Raw genomic sequence first — 17,554 nt, 5'->3', positions numbered from 1 at the left:
GCAGTTCAAACCCACTACTGCTCCATGGGAGAAAGATGTGGCAGTCTGCTTCCGTAAAGATTTACAGCCGTCAAAACCCTATGGGGGCAGTTCTACTCTGCCCTATAGGGTCGCTATGAGTGTCAGAATCAACTCAACAACAACGGGTTTGGTTTAGTAATGGGATGAACTTTGCCTGGAGCTGATCAAGCAGACCCTGTTAATGGAATGTCAGGTCCTAGGACCAATGCTAGTAAGTAAAGCAACTTGATCCCCACTCTTGGGGGCTCAGTGCCAAGTAAACCAACTTATCACCCTCGCCAATCCTGTGTATGCAGACTCTGGAGTCAGACAGACCTCCGTGTAAATCCAGGCCCTACCACCCACTAGCTCTGTGACCGAACAAGTCTCTGCCTCTAAGCCTGAGTTTCCCCATCTGTAAAATTGAATTAATAGGATTGTTGTAATGATTAAATAAGAGAAGTCACATAAAGTGCTTACCACAATTCTTGGCAAACAATGAGCACTCAATATGGGTTAGCTGGTGGTAGTAGTAGCAGTAATAGTAACAACAGCTTTAGTAATAGTGGGAGAAGTTGTCATTCATTCAAACATGGGAGCAAATGACCTCTGATGCTAGAATAGAGGTCAGTGAAACAAGCCGTTGTGTTCCATGTGGGAAATGGTAAAGGTGCAGAAACGTAAGGCACAGCATGGGTGTGAAATGGGGTTGAGAGTTAGAGTGTGGGGGACGGCCCCTGTGAGTGTGGACCAGGACTGAGAGAAGATCCACAGAGGGTAGGGACTGAAGAGAAATACTAGGCTAAGGGGGTTGGATGTTACCCTGAAGGCAAATGAGTGGCACTGAAAAAATTAAGATAAACTTTGGGAGAACAAGACCTCTCCTCAGGCAGGCACAGGGCCCCACAAAGGTGATAGGTACCTGGGAGGGGAAGACTCCATGATGATGAGGGCACCTAAGATGAGAGTTGTAAAGCCCTAGAGTATTGGGAGAATTTCTGGGAGAGATAAGAGAAATAATAATAAAGTTTTTGATACTAGACAGTGTTCCAGCCCTTTACGTGTTCTAAGTCATTTAATCCTCTATAATGAAGGTACCACTATTACCCATTTTACAGATGAAGAAACTGAGTCCTGGAAATCAAGTAACTTGCTCACAGTCATGTAGCTACTAATGGGAAGATCTTGGCTTTGAGCCCAGGTAGTCTGGCTCCAGAACTCATTCACTTAACTACCACAGTCTTATGTCAGTCATGCCAGTGGCAGGCTGGGGTTTTAGGTTCTGGGGGGGATGGTGACTGGGTACATCTGCCCCTCCTATCCTTCTATCTGTGGTCCTCCAACATGGCCTGGCTTCCACTGGTCCACTAGGATTGGCTTTATTCAGCCTCCCCAGCTTAACAAAGTGAAAATTAATATTTAATTATTCTCCTAAATGAAAATCGATGGCTCTGTTGGCCAGCCCCAGCAATGCCTGTGCCATCAATCTTTCCTCTAGGCCTGCCAGGGGCAGCAGCAGCTTCAGTCACCTGGTCCCAAGCCTGCCACCATGGAGGGAGGAGGGTGTCCATCTCCCTGCTGGCACTGGGTCCTGAGCACATCTGCCACCTGCTGGAGAAGCAGGGACAAGACTTCAGTTTGGACTCCTGCTGGAGTCAGGCAGGAGTATCACTATGGGACCAGGGAAGGCTTCAGTTTCCCCAAAGAGGAAGCCTGGTTCCCTAGGGGAATTTTCACGGAATCCGCTGGACTGGAACCACCTCTTGACTCCCCTCTACTTGCCCCCTGACAATTTCTGTCACCTATCAAAGCTTGGCTCCCGACTCAGGACTTCCTTCAAACCTCAGCTGTCTGTCCCATCTGGCTCCTGTCTCCTGCAGCCCCTTCCCCGTGAAGCTGGAACTACGTCTTTCAACTTCACGTTAGCCTCCAGAATTCACCAGAAGAGAGTGAGGCCCAACTTCTACCCCACCTTCTGGGATTCAGAAGGTGCCCCCTTAGATGTCCCTCTCCCTGCTCATGACCTCTATTCCTTAGGCACCCATCCCTTCAAACGCTGTGAAGGAGACAGACATAACTGAATCAGGCATGTGATTTCCGGGTTGTACCCTGCACAAAACAGCTTGGATAGAGAAGGCAGAGGGGGCAAAATCCAGCCGTGCTCTATAGGCCAAGCCATGCACGTTATTGCAGGGCTGTGTCAGCCGAGAGGAGGCACACATTGTTTTTAATTCATCCCAGGGGTTGGGAGAATGCCCTTCTGTAATTCACACAAAGGTGCTGGCCATGATCGAGGTTGCCCAGTGAATGAGCCTGAGCCTTTGCCTTCAAGGAGCTCCCGTGCCAGAAACAACTCACTGCATTCCACTGGAGTTTTTATCTGGTCACACACAAAAGGCATCAGGAGTGGGGAGGGAGGCCCTCAGGGAGGAGATGCTATCTGAGCTGAATCATGGTCAGATTCCAACACATTTGAGGGCCTAGAAACGTGAAAGACAAAGGGCACTTCTGGGAGTATGAGGATAGTGTGCCCTCTATCTAGCACTGTCACAGGCAGGAACGGTGCCTGGCAAAGACCCCTGGGAGTACACGTGGGTGGAAAGTATCATGCATGTTGGGAGGCAAGATTACAAGTCTTGACTGCCACCCTTACGAACTTGGGCTTTATCTAGAGGCTTGCAGTGGGGAACCATGGATGGATTTTAAACAGAGAAAGGAGAGGGACTGGTTTTACAAGATCACTCTGGCTACAGCGTGGAGGGTGGGTTGGAGAGGAAGCAACACTGGAGGCAGGATGACCCGTTAGGACACCGTTGCTTGAGTACAGGTAGATACTGATGCTGGCCTGGAGTTAGGGGTAAGGCAGGAGCGAGAAGGAGAAGATAGACTTGAGAGCTGTTTAGAATATCTGTATAGATTTTAGAACCAAGAGGACTGGGTAGTGGATTGAATTAGAAGAGGCATATAAGGTAGAAAAAAGTGCTGAAATTGATGAAGTTTGCTTTTTTTTTTTTTGTCCTGCCCAATTCTTCCCCCAAACCATGACACCTCTCCCAGACATACCAGTGGTCCTTTTTCTGGGGACTTTTTGGTAAACTCTCTTCCCATAGGGGAAACAGGGCTGAAGGTATGAGTGCTTACTGGAGGAAATGGTTGGCATTAAGAAAGAAGAGTCCAAAGATAGCGATGCTGGGCCCAAGGCCGAAAGTACTGATGGAGGAATTTTAGACAAGCCAAGCAGGGAGGTGAGGTGGGGACTTGCTTTCCCTTCTGCTCACTGGGGCAGGAGAACCAGGGCCTTGTAGCCCTACTCCCTACTCTCCTCATCCCCCATTGACTGGAGGAAGGCTGTTCTCGCCTCTCTCTGACACTCTCTCCCTTGATTTCCCCTCCAGGCTGAGCCCTAAAGCAGATGTGGCCCTGGGTTCTACCCAGACACTCTCAAGCGAATAGGTGCTCAGCCAAGGGCAAGAACTCACCAGAGGTCCAACGACGTGTTCTTGGCCAAGGAGAAATGTCTCTTTTGCTCAAAGGGGAACCCTGCTTTCCTCACCCCACTCCCATACCCCTCCTCTGGCTGGGGCAGGCACGAGGCAGGGTAGAATTGCCCAGGCAGCTCACACAGACATTTCTCCTTCTCCAACCAACCACACAGAGCATACCTAAACCCCAGGTGTCCTCCATAACCACTGTCCAGTGGGGACTGAAGGCCCAAAGTCCTGGAGCATTACCCTTCCCTACTCTTTCCTCATCCTCTTGGGCTCTTCCCCTGGGGACTTCCCCTGTACCTCCAAACTCCCACACTGCCCACTTCCCCAAATCTCAAGCCATAAACCTGGGAGTTAGCCAACATTCCCTCCTCTCCCTCAGTCTCTACCTCCAAAAGAACTGTAGTCTAGCTAATTCTTCCTAAACATCTCTTGAATCTGTCATTTCCTTCTACCCCAGGCCAGGTCACCCTCACTCCTTACAGGTACCACTGACTTTCCTGCCTCTAATCTTACCCTTTCCAGTCCTCTGTCTGCATCGTGGCAGCTCAATGGAATCCTTCATAAGAAAAAACTGACTAAGGCACTCCACTGCTTAAAACCTTCCTGTGGATTCCCATTACCTTTGAAATATAACACAGTTGAAATACTTGGTTGTAGTTTTCACAGCTTGGCCCTGATCTGATCCCTGCCTACCTTTCAGTTTCATATCCCTCCATTACAAAACAAAAACTAAAACATATCACATCTGGTGTACCTACTAAGACCTAGCTATTGCCATTTCCACCATAACCCTGCAAGGCAGGATCATGAGTCCCCACTTCACTAATGTGGACACTGGGGCTCAGAGACCTCTGAGAACTTGACAGCGATGGAGCCAGGCTTTAAATCTACATCTATTTGACTCAGGAGCAATTCGCTCTCCCTGGCTATATCCATGCCAGGTACCCACCAGAACCCTTGCTCCTTCAGACTTGCAATTCCCTGTCCAGACCCAGGAGAGGTAGGAACACCTACTTTCCCCACTATCTCTACATGGTCAAATTACCCCAGTCCTGCAAGGCTCAGGTTAAATACCGCCTTCTCCATGAAAATTTTCCTCATTCAATTTCTGCAGCTGGAGGCAGCTTCCCCCACAGCACTTTACTTTGCACTCGTCCTAAGGCCCTGGTCCCTCTGTGCCTCATTATCTGTGTTCATGTTTTAAGAACAGAGGAGAGAAGCATAATGCAAAAATCATGGGTTTCAGCATTATACAGACCTGGAGGCAAATCCCAGCTCAGCCATTGCCCTGCCATATGATCTTGGATGAGTGATTTAGCCAGGGCTTTGAACCGGTTTCTTCTGGTTTGAGCCCCTGCTGAGAATTTGCATTTCCACCCCAGATATACTGAATTAGAATCTACATTTTAACAAGATTCCCACGTGACTCTTTGTATAATACATTTTGGAGAACTACTGCTCTACTAGTGGTTCTCAGAACTGGTCCCTAACCAGCATCATTAGCATCCTCTGGAAACTTGTTAGAAATGCAAATTCTCAGCAGGGGTTTGAACCAGAACTAACGGGTTCAAAGCACTGGATTTAACCTCTCTGAGCCTCAGCTTCTCACCTATAATATGGGGACAATGGTATTACCTTGCAGGGTGGTTGAAAGAATTTAGAGTCAATGTATGTAAAGAGCTCTAGGAAGGGCCTGGCACATAATGAGCTCTCAGGGAAAGGGTGGCATTATCTTCCCCTCTGTGAGCCCATCAGTGTAGGGTCCTCATCTGTCATCACTGCTCGCCCAAAGGACCCAGCCTGGGGCTCTTCACAGAGTTCAGGACACGCTGGCAGTGTGCCTGAGTGGCGGAAGGCCTAGGCTCCCAGCCTGTGTGGCCTGGACCCTGTCAGGTCCATGCGGGACATATCCGTACCACCCAATGCCCACTCTCCATCGAAGGGTGGTGGAGTGGGTGGAGGAGGGAAACGGGAGTCCCCCAGAGCACTGATGCGCTCCATCTCCGAGGAAACCAGCCAGGGAGGCAGCTGCCATGGAAACTGCTACTGTCACATGTGCTTGTCACTCTAGGCTCCAGGGAGAAATTCTCAGGATCTATTTAAGAACTAATAAAATAATGATGGTCTTGCTCACCCTCACTGTCCCCCACCCCAGGCTTCCACCCCTCTCTCCTTCTCGCCCACCAGGCTCCTCCCAGCCTCTCCCACACCTCCTTCCTGACCCCTCATCCCCTCAATTCCTTCCTGTCTCCACCAGTGTTTCTCTTTCCTTGCCTCTTTCTGGGTCTGTCTCTTCCTCGCTGTCTCTCTCTCATCATTTCTCTCTTCCTATGCCTCTTTGTCTCTCCCTGTGTCTCTGCTCTCCATGCCTCTGTCTCTTGGTCTCTCCTTCACAATCACAGGTGGCCATGCCCAGGGTCGGGTCCTGTCCTCCTGGTCCCTGGTCCAGGCCAGTCCAGACCTGTCCAGCTCGCCCTGATCTGCTTGGATTGATCTGTCATCCCCTCTAGACGGCAGCCTGAGTCCTGTCGGTGTCTCGGCCCCCACCCACAGCCTGGTACACTGCAGGTGCTCCACCACTAGCGGGTGGGTGTGTCGGAGCGTGTAAGAACCTGTATCCTGGTTGGGAGGGGGATTGTACTGGTTCAGACTTGGCATGTTTTCCTTTCCTTTTTATTTTTTATCAGTCCTCTCCACCCCTCCCACCTCCAAATTTGATCCAAAGGAAATTGCTCAACTGTGACTGCCAGGACGTTACCATGGTTACTGGGTAGCACTTGTGGCTATGATAACAGGAAGCTGCCTGTTGTCTCGGCAACGAGCACATTGGTAGAGGATGGAGTGGCCCCTGATTGGTGCAGAAGCAGTGCATTTCCTGAAGGGAGGGGGTCAGATCATCACCTTCTCAGGCCAGATGGGCATCAGTACCCCTTCCTCCATGAACAGGAAGGCTGCTATTCTTTCCTATCGGCACTCAGCTGTCTGCCCCCCAACAATAGCTCCTCACATCCCACGCACCCAGATCTTGGCAGTTTACAAAGACCTTTTGCATCCCCATTACCTCATGTGATCCCCACAACACCCATGAGAGGAAGGTGAGATGGGGATTCAATCATTCATTCACCCAGGGTGGTTGGGGGATGGGAGTGTGGGGGTGTATATGGAAATCATCTAGGAACCTTTTCAAATCATACCAACCCCACCTTGAGAATCCGATGATTCCCAGGTGATTCCGATTCACCCCTGATCAAGGAACCCCTGAATTAGAAGGTGAAGTTGGTTGCGGGGGGAGGGGATGGAGGCTGGCATCAAGCTGCTTTCCAGGCTTATATCTTGGGAGATTGGGAGGAGCAGGTTCGGGCAAAAAAACAAGCTCTGTTGTGGGTGTGTTCAGTAGAAGGTACCAGTGGGACTTTACTTGAGATGTCCAGCAAACAGCTGGGCCTGTGGGTCTAAATATCTGGAGAAAGACTTGGGCTGAAGACATGGAGCTCTGAGTCATCTCTGTGTGGATAGTAACTGAGGCCGTGGGTGTGGATGAGCGTCTCCAGGAAGAATGAGACAAGTAAGGGCCAAGGATGGCACCCTGGAGAACTCCAGGACCCTCAGGGGAAGAGGAGCCAGGGAGGTGACTGAGGGGGTGAATGTGGAACCGCTGGTGACACAGAAGTTTGGGGAATGTTTACCCCATTTGATAAGCTGAGTCTGAGACAGGGTGGTGTACTTGAAGTCATACGACCAATAAATGGCAGAGTTGGAGCTAGATAGTACTGGGTCTGATTCCCAGACTGTTTAATCCAAACGACAGGTAGCATTATACTCTCCGCTTCAGCCACAAAACACAAATCTGTTGTGTCAACTCCACCCTCCCACCCGGTCCATCTCACACAGAGCCAGAAGAATAAAAGCCCAATAGCCAAAGGCAGAAAAATCTCTTTAGCTCCCATCCAACCCTGTGCTTGCCGCTGGGCTTCCTATCACCCATCCCTTCAGGTTTCAGCACCATCCAAACTCCTGGGGCTAAGGAAGGAATCCTGGAGTAAATCTATAATCCCAGTGCAGGGGGTGGAGTGGAGGGTAGAGCTCAAAGGGGCTAGAACGCAGATCACAAGGAGTCTAGGTGTGGAGAATTTGGGGCCCCAGGGCCAGACAGTGGTGCTGACTGAATGTCCTGGTCTGATGTCTTTCAGATGAATCGTCCGATCCAAGTGAAGCCAGCTGCCAGTGAGGGCCGAGGAGGTAACTCCCCTGTCTGATGATCCTTGAGGTGTCACTGTGTAGGGGTTGGTGAGCCACTGCTGGTGTCCGTCCTATCACTCCAGTCCTATTACTGGAGCCTCCCTGGATCAGGGAACGAGTGGGCCGTAGATCTATGCAGCACCAGGCACAGCTCAGCCATTCCAGCTCAGACTGAAGAGCACAGTGGGGACCCCAGTCCCAGAAGACACTAACCAAAAAACCAAACCCATTGCTGTTGAGCTGACTCTGACCCGTAGCAACCCTATAGGACAGAGTAGAAATGCCATATAGTGTTTCCAAGGAGCAGCTGGTGAATTCAAACTGCTACCTTTTGGTTAGCAGCTGTAGCTCGCTGTAGCTCTTAACCATTGCACCACCTGGGCAGGAAGGGCCTAAATGGATGCTGGGAAGGGAAGAAGGCAGCTCTTGCCACCTCACCCCTGGAAAGGTCGTTCCGGTTTTGATAAGTGGAACTTCCAGACTTGTTTAAAGAATCAGGTTGAGCTGTTTCCCTTTTCCAGATTCTTCTGATTTCAGAGAACCCAATCCACTCTGGGTTGAGACCACTCACTCCTTCATTGTAATCACCTATTTACTCATGGTAAAAGATGAGGTTGCTAAGATAGACTTTGTAGGCCATGTTAATGAATCTGAATGTATACTGAGGACCATGGAAAGCCTTTAAAAAGCTTTTAGCTGCACTGTTCCCTGGTGAAGAAAAACCAATGCCTCTTAAGAATAGGAGGAGTGAAGAGCCTATGCCTTTTGACAACGAGGTGGCTTCTGGCCACCTCTGCTATCTCCTGTGATGGAAAGGCAATGCTGGTTTCTGGTGTAAGTTCTTGATATCTTTCTCTCCCTTGGGTCTTATTTCAGCCTCCAGCCCTCCCTGATGTTTGCTGACTCTCTCCCTAGGACCCCTGTCTTACCCAAGATCAGTCATGGCTTTGTCAGGCAAAAGAAGCTGCTTACCATCATGGAAAGAATATAACCTAATTGACATAAACGCTTATTGACTCCTACTAATTATGTTCACCCTCTCAGACTTCATGCTCCATGTCCACACCCCCAAGGGGCTCTGATGGCTTCATGGTTCCATTGTGGAAGCTGTTACTCAGGAAATCCTTCTTTCCTTCATCCTTCTAGATTCTCTGACCCTGGTTTTGTGATGGCCAAGATGTTATCACTCCCACTTTATCTTGGGGGCATATTTCCAAGCTCTTCTCCCCAACACACATGCAAACACACATGCAGGTATTTGTGTGCACATGCACACACACACACCCCACATCTTCCTTTCCCATATCATTCTTTCGGACAGGTTTTTGAGATGCTCCAGGCTGCATCTGAAACTTCTCCCTCATGTGTCCCAAGAATTTCTGCTCCTTGGGAAACTCTGTTAAGCACCAAGGCCACTGCTGGTGGTCTTCTAAGCCCTGTCCACAAACAACAGACAGTCCTACAGTTGAGAGGCCAGCTGAGAGCACTTGAGTGAGCTGATACCAGAGATGGATTGGGCTGTAGTTTACAGAACCATTCAACCACCATCCTCCAAGTAACTTACTCCACATTAGAATACAGATGGGAGTGAGGCAGACCCAGTGAACCACCTCCATGGAGCTCCCAGGCTATGAGAGGATACAGACAAGTAAATGACAGGTTACAATTCAGTGTGGTCAGTGCTTTGCAAGGAAAAGTCCAGGGGAAGGGGATTGATTTTGGGGGCAAAAACAAAGAACAACAAACCTAATCTGGGAGACCAGGATGTGCTCCTAAAGGTAGTAAATTTAAGCTGAGATCTCCAGGGTGAACAAAAAAAAGAGGTAGTCAAATGGAGAAGAGGAGAGGGGTACAGCATGTGTTTCAGGCAGAGGGAATAGCATGTGCAGGGGGGCCCCAGAGCTCAGAAACGATGTGACGCAACTTGGAGCCTGGTTCAGAAACTAAGTCCACAATGCTGGGCACCCCTGCCGTATGCAGCCTGGCACACCTTGCCAGCCTGAGGGCAGCTACACAAAGGAGCAGCACAGCAGAATGCCCCTCAGAGGCCTCCATGCCCATAATGCTTCTGCTTGCCCTAGCCACATGTCCTGGTCATCAGGCACCCAGTCAGTGGCATCAGCCCGAGTTTCATAATTTTCTTTCCCTTCTTTGTACAAGTTTTGCAGGTATCACATCACTGACAGACTCTGCACATGTGGCCTCCCACCTGGGCACCCGTTCAGATTCAGAGCAGCTCAAGAGAACAGGAGAAACAAATCTAGCTGAAAAGAGATCTGCCTGCGATATAACTCAGAATTCCAGTTCTTATGTGTTACACAGATATTTCTTGAGAAGTGAGGGTGTTCTAGGCATATGCATCTGGCAGATGCACGTAGCAATAATTCCTCTTGCGGGTTTGGATGACCAGCTTTCTCTATTCCTCCGCCTGTGCCCATTCAAAGAGCCATCAAATGCTCCCTGCTACATATTTGGGAGAGAGGAGGCATATGTCTGTCCCAAGTCTTGCTGAACGGTTGCGCCTTTCAGTTCATAAATATTTTGCTGCTATTTAACTTGTGTTAGGTAATCTTGCTACTAGTCAAAACGTTCCCTTTCTTCACTGCTATCATACATGTCTTCGAAAGTGAGGTCAGCTCTCTGCTGTTTTAACACAGCTTAATGCTTTAGAAATGCAACATTTAAAGATGGTCTTGGGTTTTGTTTTTGAAATGTAACATTCAACACCAATATGGGATAGCTTATCCCATTCAAGACTTATCTCTGTGACCCCAAACATTCTATAAGCCTTCAGTCAATGGTCAAGCCTATCCTGACACAGTTAAGCCAATAAGCCTACATTGTTTTTTGTTATTATTGAAATTAAGTCCCTTAGTTTACAGTTGATTAAAAATAGTTTCTATATCTGATAAAAATCGTTTCTTTTATCTGAGAAAGGAGAACTGGTGGTGTGGCGGTTAAAGCACTTGGCCTCTAACCAAAAGGTCCATGGTTTGAACCCACCAGCTGCTCCGGGACAATCTGCTTCCATGAAGATTACAGCCTTGGAAGCCTTATGGGGCAGTTCTGCACTGTCCTACTGGGTCACTATGAGTCAAAATTGACTTGACAGCAACAAGTGTAGTTTTTTGTTGTTGTTGTTGTTTTGTTTCAGCCTTATCTGATAAGGCTATTGATATCAACACAAACGTAATCTAAGCCTCCTTCCAAATTTTTCTTCTGGAAGAGATTATTAGGTTTTTAACTTGGCTTCCCGTAAAGCAGAGATCACAAAATCAAATGCCACAGGAACCCCAGTAGGTTACCCTAAATGGGTAAGACTATCCTGATTTAATTTTTTAAATGTTACATGTTAAGTATATTAAATTAGAAACTAATTCCATTTTTTCAAGTGGACCAGCACTGTGCAAGCCTAACCAAACCTAACAGGTTTGTTCTTTAGCCCAAAGACTACCATTTTTTCCCATTTGCTATAAAGGACTATCCCATAGTGCACACATGAGCTTTTCGACAAACATAATTACTTTAACTTCTGTTTCTTGAACCTTGAAGCCAACGCAACAGAGTAGTTTTCTTCTTTTTTTTTTAATTAATTTTTATTGTGCTTTAAGTGAAAGTTTACAAATCAGATCAGTCTCTCACACAAAAATTTATATATACCTTGCTATACACTCCTAATTGCTCTTCCCCTAATGAGACAGCACACTCACTCCCTCCACTCTCTCTTCTTGTGTCCATTCGGGCAGCTTCTGGCCCCCTCTGCCCTTTCATCTCCCCTCCAGCCAGGAGATGCCAACTCAGTCTCATGTGTCTACTTGATCCAAGAAGCTCACTCTTCACCAGTATCATTTTCTGTCCCATACTCCAGTCCAATCCCTGTCTGAAGAGTTGGCTTTGGGAATGGTTCCTGCCTTGGGCCAACAGAAGGTCTGGGGACCATGACCTCCGGGGTCTTTCTAGTTCCAGTCTGACCATTAAGTCTGGTCTTTTTACGAGAATTTGGGGTCTGCACCCCACTGTTCTCCTGCTCCCTCAGGGGTTCTCTGTTGTGTTGCCTGGCAAGGCAGACATCAATTGTGGCCAGGCACCATCTAGTTCTTCTGGTCTCAGGTTGATGGTAGTCTCTGGTTTATGTGGTCCTTTCTCTTAGGCTCATAGTTACCTTGTATCTTTGGTGTTCTTCATTCTTCCTTGCTCCAGGTGGGTTGAGACCAATTGATGCATCTTAGATGGCTGCTTGCTAGCATTTAAGACCCCAGGCGCCACTCTCCAAAGTGGGATGCAGAATGTTTTCTTAATAGATTTTATTATGCTAATTGACTTAGATGTCCCCTGAAGCCATGGTGCCCAAACCCTTACCCCTGCTTCGCTGGTCCTCGAAGCATGCAGCTTATTCAGGAAGCTTCTTTGATTTTGGTTGAGTCCAATTGTGTTGGCCTCTCCTGTATTGTGTGCTGTCTTTCCCTTCACCTAAAATAAAACTTATCTACTATCTAATTAGTGAAAACCCCCCTCTCCCTCCCTCTCCCCTCTCATAACCACCAAAGAATATTTCTTCTCTATTTAAACCATTTTTCCAGTTTTTTTAAAATAATTTTTATTGTGCTTTAAGTGAAAGTTTACAAATCAAGTCAGTCTCTCACATATAAACTTATATACACCTTACTACATACTCCCATTTACTCTCCCCCTAATGAGTCAGCCCACTCCCTTCTTCTAGTCTCTCATTTTGTGACCATTTTGCCTGTCTCTAACCCTCTCTACCCTCCCATCTCCCCTCCAGACAGGAGATGCCAACACAGTCTCAAGTGTCCACCTGATACAAGTAGCTCACTCCTCAACAACATCTCTCTCCAACCCATTGTCCAGTCCATTCCATGTCTGATGAGTTGTCTTCGGGAACAGTTCCTATCCTGGGCCAACAAAAGGCTTGGGGACCATGACCGCCAGGATTCTTCTAGTCTCAGTCAGACCATTAAGTCTGGTCTTTTTTTTTTTTATTATTAACTTCTATTAAGCTTCAAGTGAACGTTTACAAATCCAATCAGTCTGTCACATATAAGTTTACATACATCTCACTCCCTACTCCCACTTGCTCTCCCCCTCTTGAGTCAGCCCTTTCAGTCTCTCCTTTCGTGACAATTTTGCCAGCTTCCCTCTCTCTCTATCCTCCCATCCCCCCTCCAGACAAGAGTTGCCAACACAGTCTCAAGTGACCACCTGATATAATTAGCTCACTCTTCATCAGCATCTCTCTCCCACCCACTGACCAGTCCCTTTCATGTCTGATGAGTTGTCTTCGGGGATGGTTCCTGTCCTGTGCCAACAGAAGGTCTGGGGAGCATGGCTGCCGGGATTCCTCTAGTCTCAGTCAGACCATTAAGTATGGTCTTTTTATGAGAATTTGGGGTCTGCATCCCACTGATCTCCTGTTCCCTCAGGAGTTCTCTGTTGTGCTCCCTGTCAGGGCAGTCATCGATTGTGGCCGGGCACCAACTAGTTCTTCTGGTCTCAGGATGATGTAGGTCTCTGGTTCATGTAGCCCTTTCTGTCTCTTGGGCTCTTAGTTGTCGTGTGACCTTGGTGTTCTTCATTTTCCTTTGCTCCAGGTGGGTTGAGACCAATTGATGCATCTTAGATGGCCGCTTGTTAGCATTTAAGACCCCAGACGCCACATTTCAAAGTGGTATGCAGAATGTTTTCATAATAGAATTATTTTGCCAATTGACTTAGAAGTCCCCTCAAACCATGTTCCCCAGACCCCCACCCCTGCTCCGCTGACCTTTGAAGCATTCATTTTATCCTGGAAACTTCTTTGCTTTTGGTCCAGTCCAATTGAGCTGACCTTCCATGTATTGAGTGTTGTCTTTCCCTTCACCCAAAGCAGTTCTTATCTACTGATTAATCAATAAAAAACCCTCTCCCTCCCTCCCTCCCTCCCCGCTTCGTAACCACAAAAGTATGTGTTCTTCTCAGTTTATACTATGTCTCAAGATCTTATAATAGTGGTCTTATACAATATTTGTCCTTTTGCCTCTGACTAATTTCGCTCAGCATAATGCCTTCCAGGTTCCTCCATGTTATGAAATGTTTCACAGATTCGTCACTGTTCTTTATCGATGCGTAGTATTGCATTGTGTGAATATACCACAATTTATTTACCCATTCATCCGTTGATGGACACCTTGGTTGCTTCCAGCTTTTTGCTATTGTAAACAGAGCTGCAATAAACATGGGTGTGCATATATCTGTTTGTGTGAAGGCTCTTGTATCTCTAGGGTATATTCCGAGGAGTGGGATTTCTGGGTTGTATGGTAGTTCTATTTCTAACTAAGATAACGCCAGATAGATTTCCAAAGTGGTTGTACCATTTTACATTCCCACCAGCAGTGTATAAGAGTTCCAATCTCTCCGCAGCCTCTCCAACATTTATTATTTTGTGTTTTTTGGACTAATGCCAGCCTTGTTGGTGTGAGATGGAATCTCATCGTAGTTTTAATTTGCATTTCTCTAATGGCTAATGATCGAGAGCATTTTCTCATGTATCTGTTGGCTGCCTGAATATCTTCTTTAGTGAAATGTGTGTTCATATCCTTTGCCCACTTCTTGATTGGGTTGTTTGTCTTTTTGTGGTTGAGTTTTGACAGAATCACGTAGATTTTAGAGATCAGGCGCTGGTCTGAGATGTCATAGCTGAAAATTCTTTCCCAGTCTGTAGGTGGTCTTTTTACTCTTTTGGTGAAGTCTTTAGATGAGCATAGGTGTTTGATTTTTAGGAGCTCCCAGTTATCGGGTTTCTCTTCATCATTTTTGGTAATGTTTTGTGTTCTGTTTATGCCTCGTATTAGGGCTCCTAACGTTGTCTCTATTTTTTCTTCCATGATCTTCATCGTTTTAGTCTTTATGTTTAGGTCTTTGATCCACTTGGAGTTAGTTTTTGTGCGTGGTGTGAGGTATGGGTCCTGTTTCATTCTTTTGCAAATGGATATCCAGTTATGCCAGCACCGTTTGTTAAAAAGACTATCTTTTCCCCAATTAACTGACACTGGTTCTTTGTCAAATATCAGCTGCTCATATGTGGATGGATTTATATCTGGGTTCTCAATTCTGTTCCATTGGTCTATGTGCCTGTTGTTGTACCAGTACCAGGCTGTTTTGACTACTGTGGCTGTATAATAGGTTCTGAAATCAGGTAGAGTGAGGCCTCCCACTTTCTTCTTCTTTTTCAGCAATGCTTTGCTTCTCCGGGGCTTCTTTCCCTTCCATATGAAATTGGTGATTTGTTTCTCTATCCCCTTAAAATATGACATTGGAATTTGGATCGGAAGTGCGTTATATTGGTAGAATAGACATTTTTACTATGTTAAGTCTTCCTATCCATGAGCAAGGTATGTTTTTCCACTTAAGTATGTCCTTTTGAATTTCTTGTAGTAGAGCTTTGTAGTTTTCTTTGTATAGGTCTTTTACATCCTTGGTAAGATTTATTCCTAAGTATTTTATCTTCTTGGGGGCTACTGTGAATGGTATTGATTTGGTTATTTCCTCTTCAGTGTTCTTTTTGTTGATGTAGAGGAATCCAAGTGATTTTTGTATGTTTATTTTATAACCTGAGACTCTGTCAAACTCTTCTATTAGTTTCAGTAGTTTTCTGGAGGATTCCTTAGGGTTTTCTGTGTATAAGATCATGTCATCTGCAAATAGTGATAACTTTACTTCCTCCTTGCCAATCCGGATACCCTTTATTTCTTTGTCTAGCCTAATTGCCCTGGCTAGGACTTCAAGTACGATGTTGAATAAGAGCGGTGATAAAGGGCATCCTTGTCTGGTTCCCGTTCTCAAGGGAAATGCTTTCAGGTTCTCTCCATTTAGAGTGATGTTGGCTGTTGGCTTTGCATAGATGCCCTTTATTATGTTGAGGAATTTTCCTTCAATTCCTATTTTGGTAAGAGTTTTTATCATAAATGGGTGTTGGACTTTGTCAAATGCCTTTTCTGCATCAATTGATAAGATCATGTGGTTTTTATCTTTTGTTTTATTTATGTAATGGATTACATTAATGGTTTTTCTGATATTAAACCAGCCTTGCATACCTGGTATAAATCCCACTTGATCAGGGTGAATTATTTTTTTGATGTGTTGTTGGATTCTATTGGCTAGAATTTTGTTGAGGATTTTTGCATCTATGTTCATGAGGGATATAGGTCTGTAATTTTCTTTTTTTGTAATGTCTTTACCTGGTTTTGGTATCAGGGAGATGGTGGCTTCATAGAATGAGTTGGGTAGTATTCCGTCCTTTTCTGTGCTTTGAAATACCTTCAGTAGTAGTGGTGTTAACTCTTCTCTGACAGTTTGGTAGAACTCTGCAGTGAAGCCGTCCGGGCCAGGGCTTTGTTTTGTTGGAAGTTTTTTGATTACCGTTTCAATCTCTTTTTTTGTTATGGGTCTATTTAGTTGTTCTACTTCTGAATGTGTTAGTTTAGGTAGGTAGTGTTTTTCCAAGAATTCATCCATTTCTTCTAGGTTTTCAAATTTGTTGGAGTACAATTTTTCGTAATAATCTGTTATGATTCTTTTAATTTCAGTTGGGTCTGTTGTGATGTGGTCCTTCTCGTTTCTTATTCGGGTTATTTGTTTCCTTTCGTGTATTTCTTTAGTCAGTCTAGCCAATGGTTTATCAATTTTGTTAATTTTTTCAAAGAACCAGCTTTTGGCTTTGTTAATTCTTTCAATTGTTTTTCTGTTCTCTAATTCATTTAGTTCAGCTCAAATTTTTATTATTTGTTTTCTTCTGGTGCCTGATGAGTTCTTTTGTTGCTCACTTTCTATTTGTTCAAGTTGTCGGGACAGTTCTCTGCTTTTGGCTCTTTCTTCTTTTTGTATGTGTGCATTTATCGATATAAATTGGCCTCTGAGCACTGCTTTTGCTGTGTCCCAGAGGTTTTGATAGGAAGTATTTTCATTCTCGTTGCATTCTATGAATTTCCTTATTCCCTCCTTGATGTCTTCTATAACCCAGTCTTTTTTCAGGAGGGTATTGTTCAGTTTTCAAGTATTTGATTTCTTTTCCCTAGTTTTTCTGTTATTGATTTCTAGTTTTATTGCCTTGTGGTCTGAGAAGATGCTTTGTAATATTTTGATGTTTTGGACTCTGCAAAGGTTTGTTTTATGACCTAATATGTGGTCTATTCTAGAGAATGTTCCATGTGCGCTAGAAAAAAAAGTATACTTTGCAGCAGTTGGGTGGAGAGTTCTGTATAAGTCAACGAGGTCAAGTTGGTTGATTGTCGTAAGTAGGTTTTCCGTGTCTCTGTTGAGCTTTTAACTGGATGTCCTGTCCTTCTCCGAAAGTGGTGTGTTGAAGTCTCCTACTATAATTGTGGAGGTGTCTATCTCACTTTTCAATTCTGTTAAAATTTGATTTATGTATCTTGCAGCCCTGTCATTGGGTGCATAAATATTTAATATGGTTATGTCTTCCTGATCAATTGTCCCTTTTATCATTATATAGTGTCCTTCTTTATCCTTTGTGGTGGATTTAAGTCTAAAGTCTATTTTGTCAGAAATTAATATTGCTACTCTTCTTTTTTGCTTATTGTTTGCTTGATATATTTTTTTCCATCCTTTGAGTTTTAGTTTGTTTGTGTCTCTAAGTCTAAGGTGTGTCTCTTGTAGGCAGCATATAGACGGATCATGTTTCTTTATCCAGTCCGTGACTCTCTGTCTCTTTATTGGTGCATTTAGTCCATTTACATTCAGCATAATTATAGATAAATAAGTTTTTAGTGCTGTTATTTTGATGCCTTTTCATGTGTGTTGTTGGCAAT

The 17,554-nt window shown here is 45.5% G+C and overlaps 1 protein-coding gene across 3 annotated transcripts in view; it reads left to right on the top strand.

The window, feature by feature from the left end:
• Positions 1–17,554, top strand: part of CELF6 (CUGBP Elav-like family member 6) — a 38,674-nt gene that overhangs the window by 5,666 nt on the left and 15,454 nt on the right. For all 3 annotated transcript variants that reach the window (XR_007519940.1, XM_049906187.1, XM_049906186.1), the window contains exon 3: positions 7,682–7,730. Coding sequence is in view for 2 of the 3 variants with exons in the window: in XM_049906187.1 (XP_049762144.1) it covers positions 7,682–7,730 (49 nt within the window). In the remaining variant the exon portion in view is untranslated. The remainder of the gene's footprint in view (positions 1–7,681; positions 7,731–17,554) is intronic.

This window comes from Elephas maximus, chromosome 13 (assembly GCF_024166365.1).
Source record: "Elephas maximus indicus isolate mEleMax1 chromosome 13, mEleMax1 primary haplotype, whole genome shotgun sequence".
Taxonomy (NCBI): domain Eukaryota; kingdom Metazoa; phylum Chordata; class Mammalia; order Proboscidea; family Elephantidae; genus Elephas; species Elephas maximus.
This window is presented reverse-complemented; position numbering and strand designations above follow the sequence as displayed.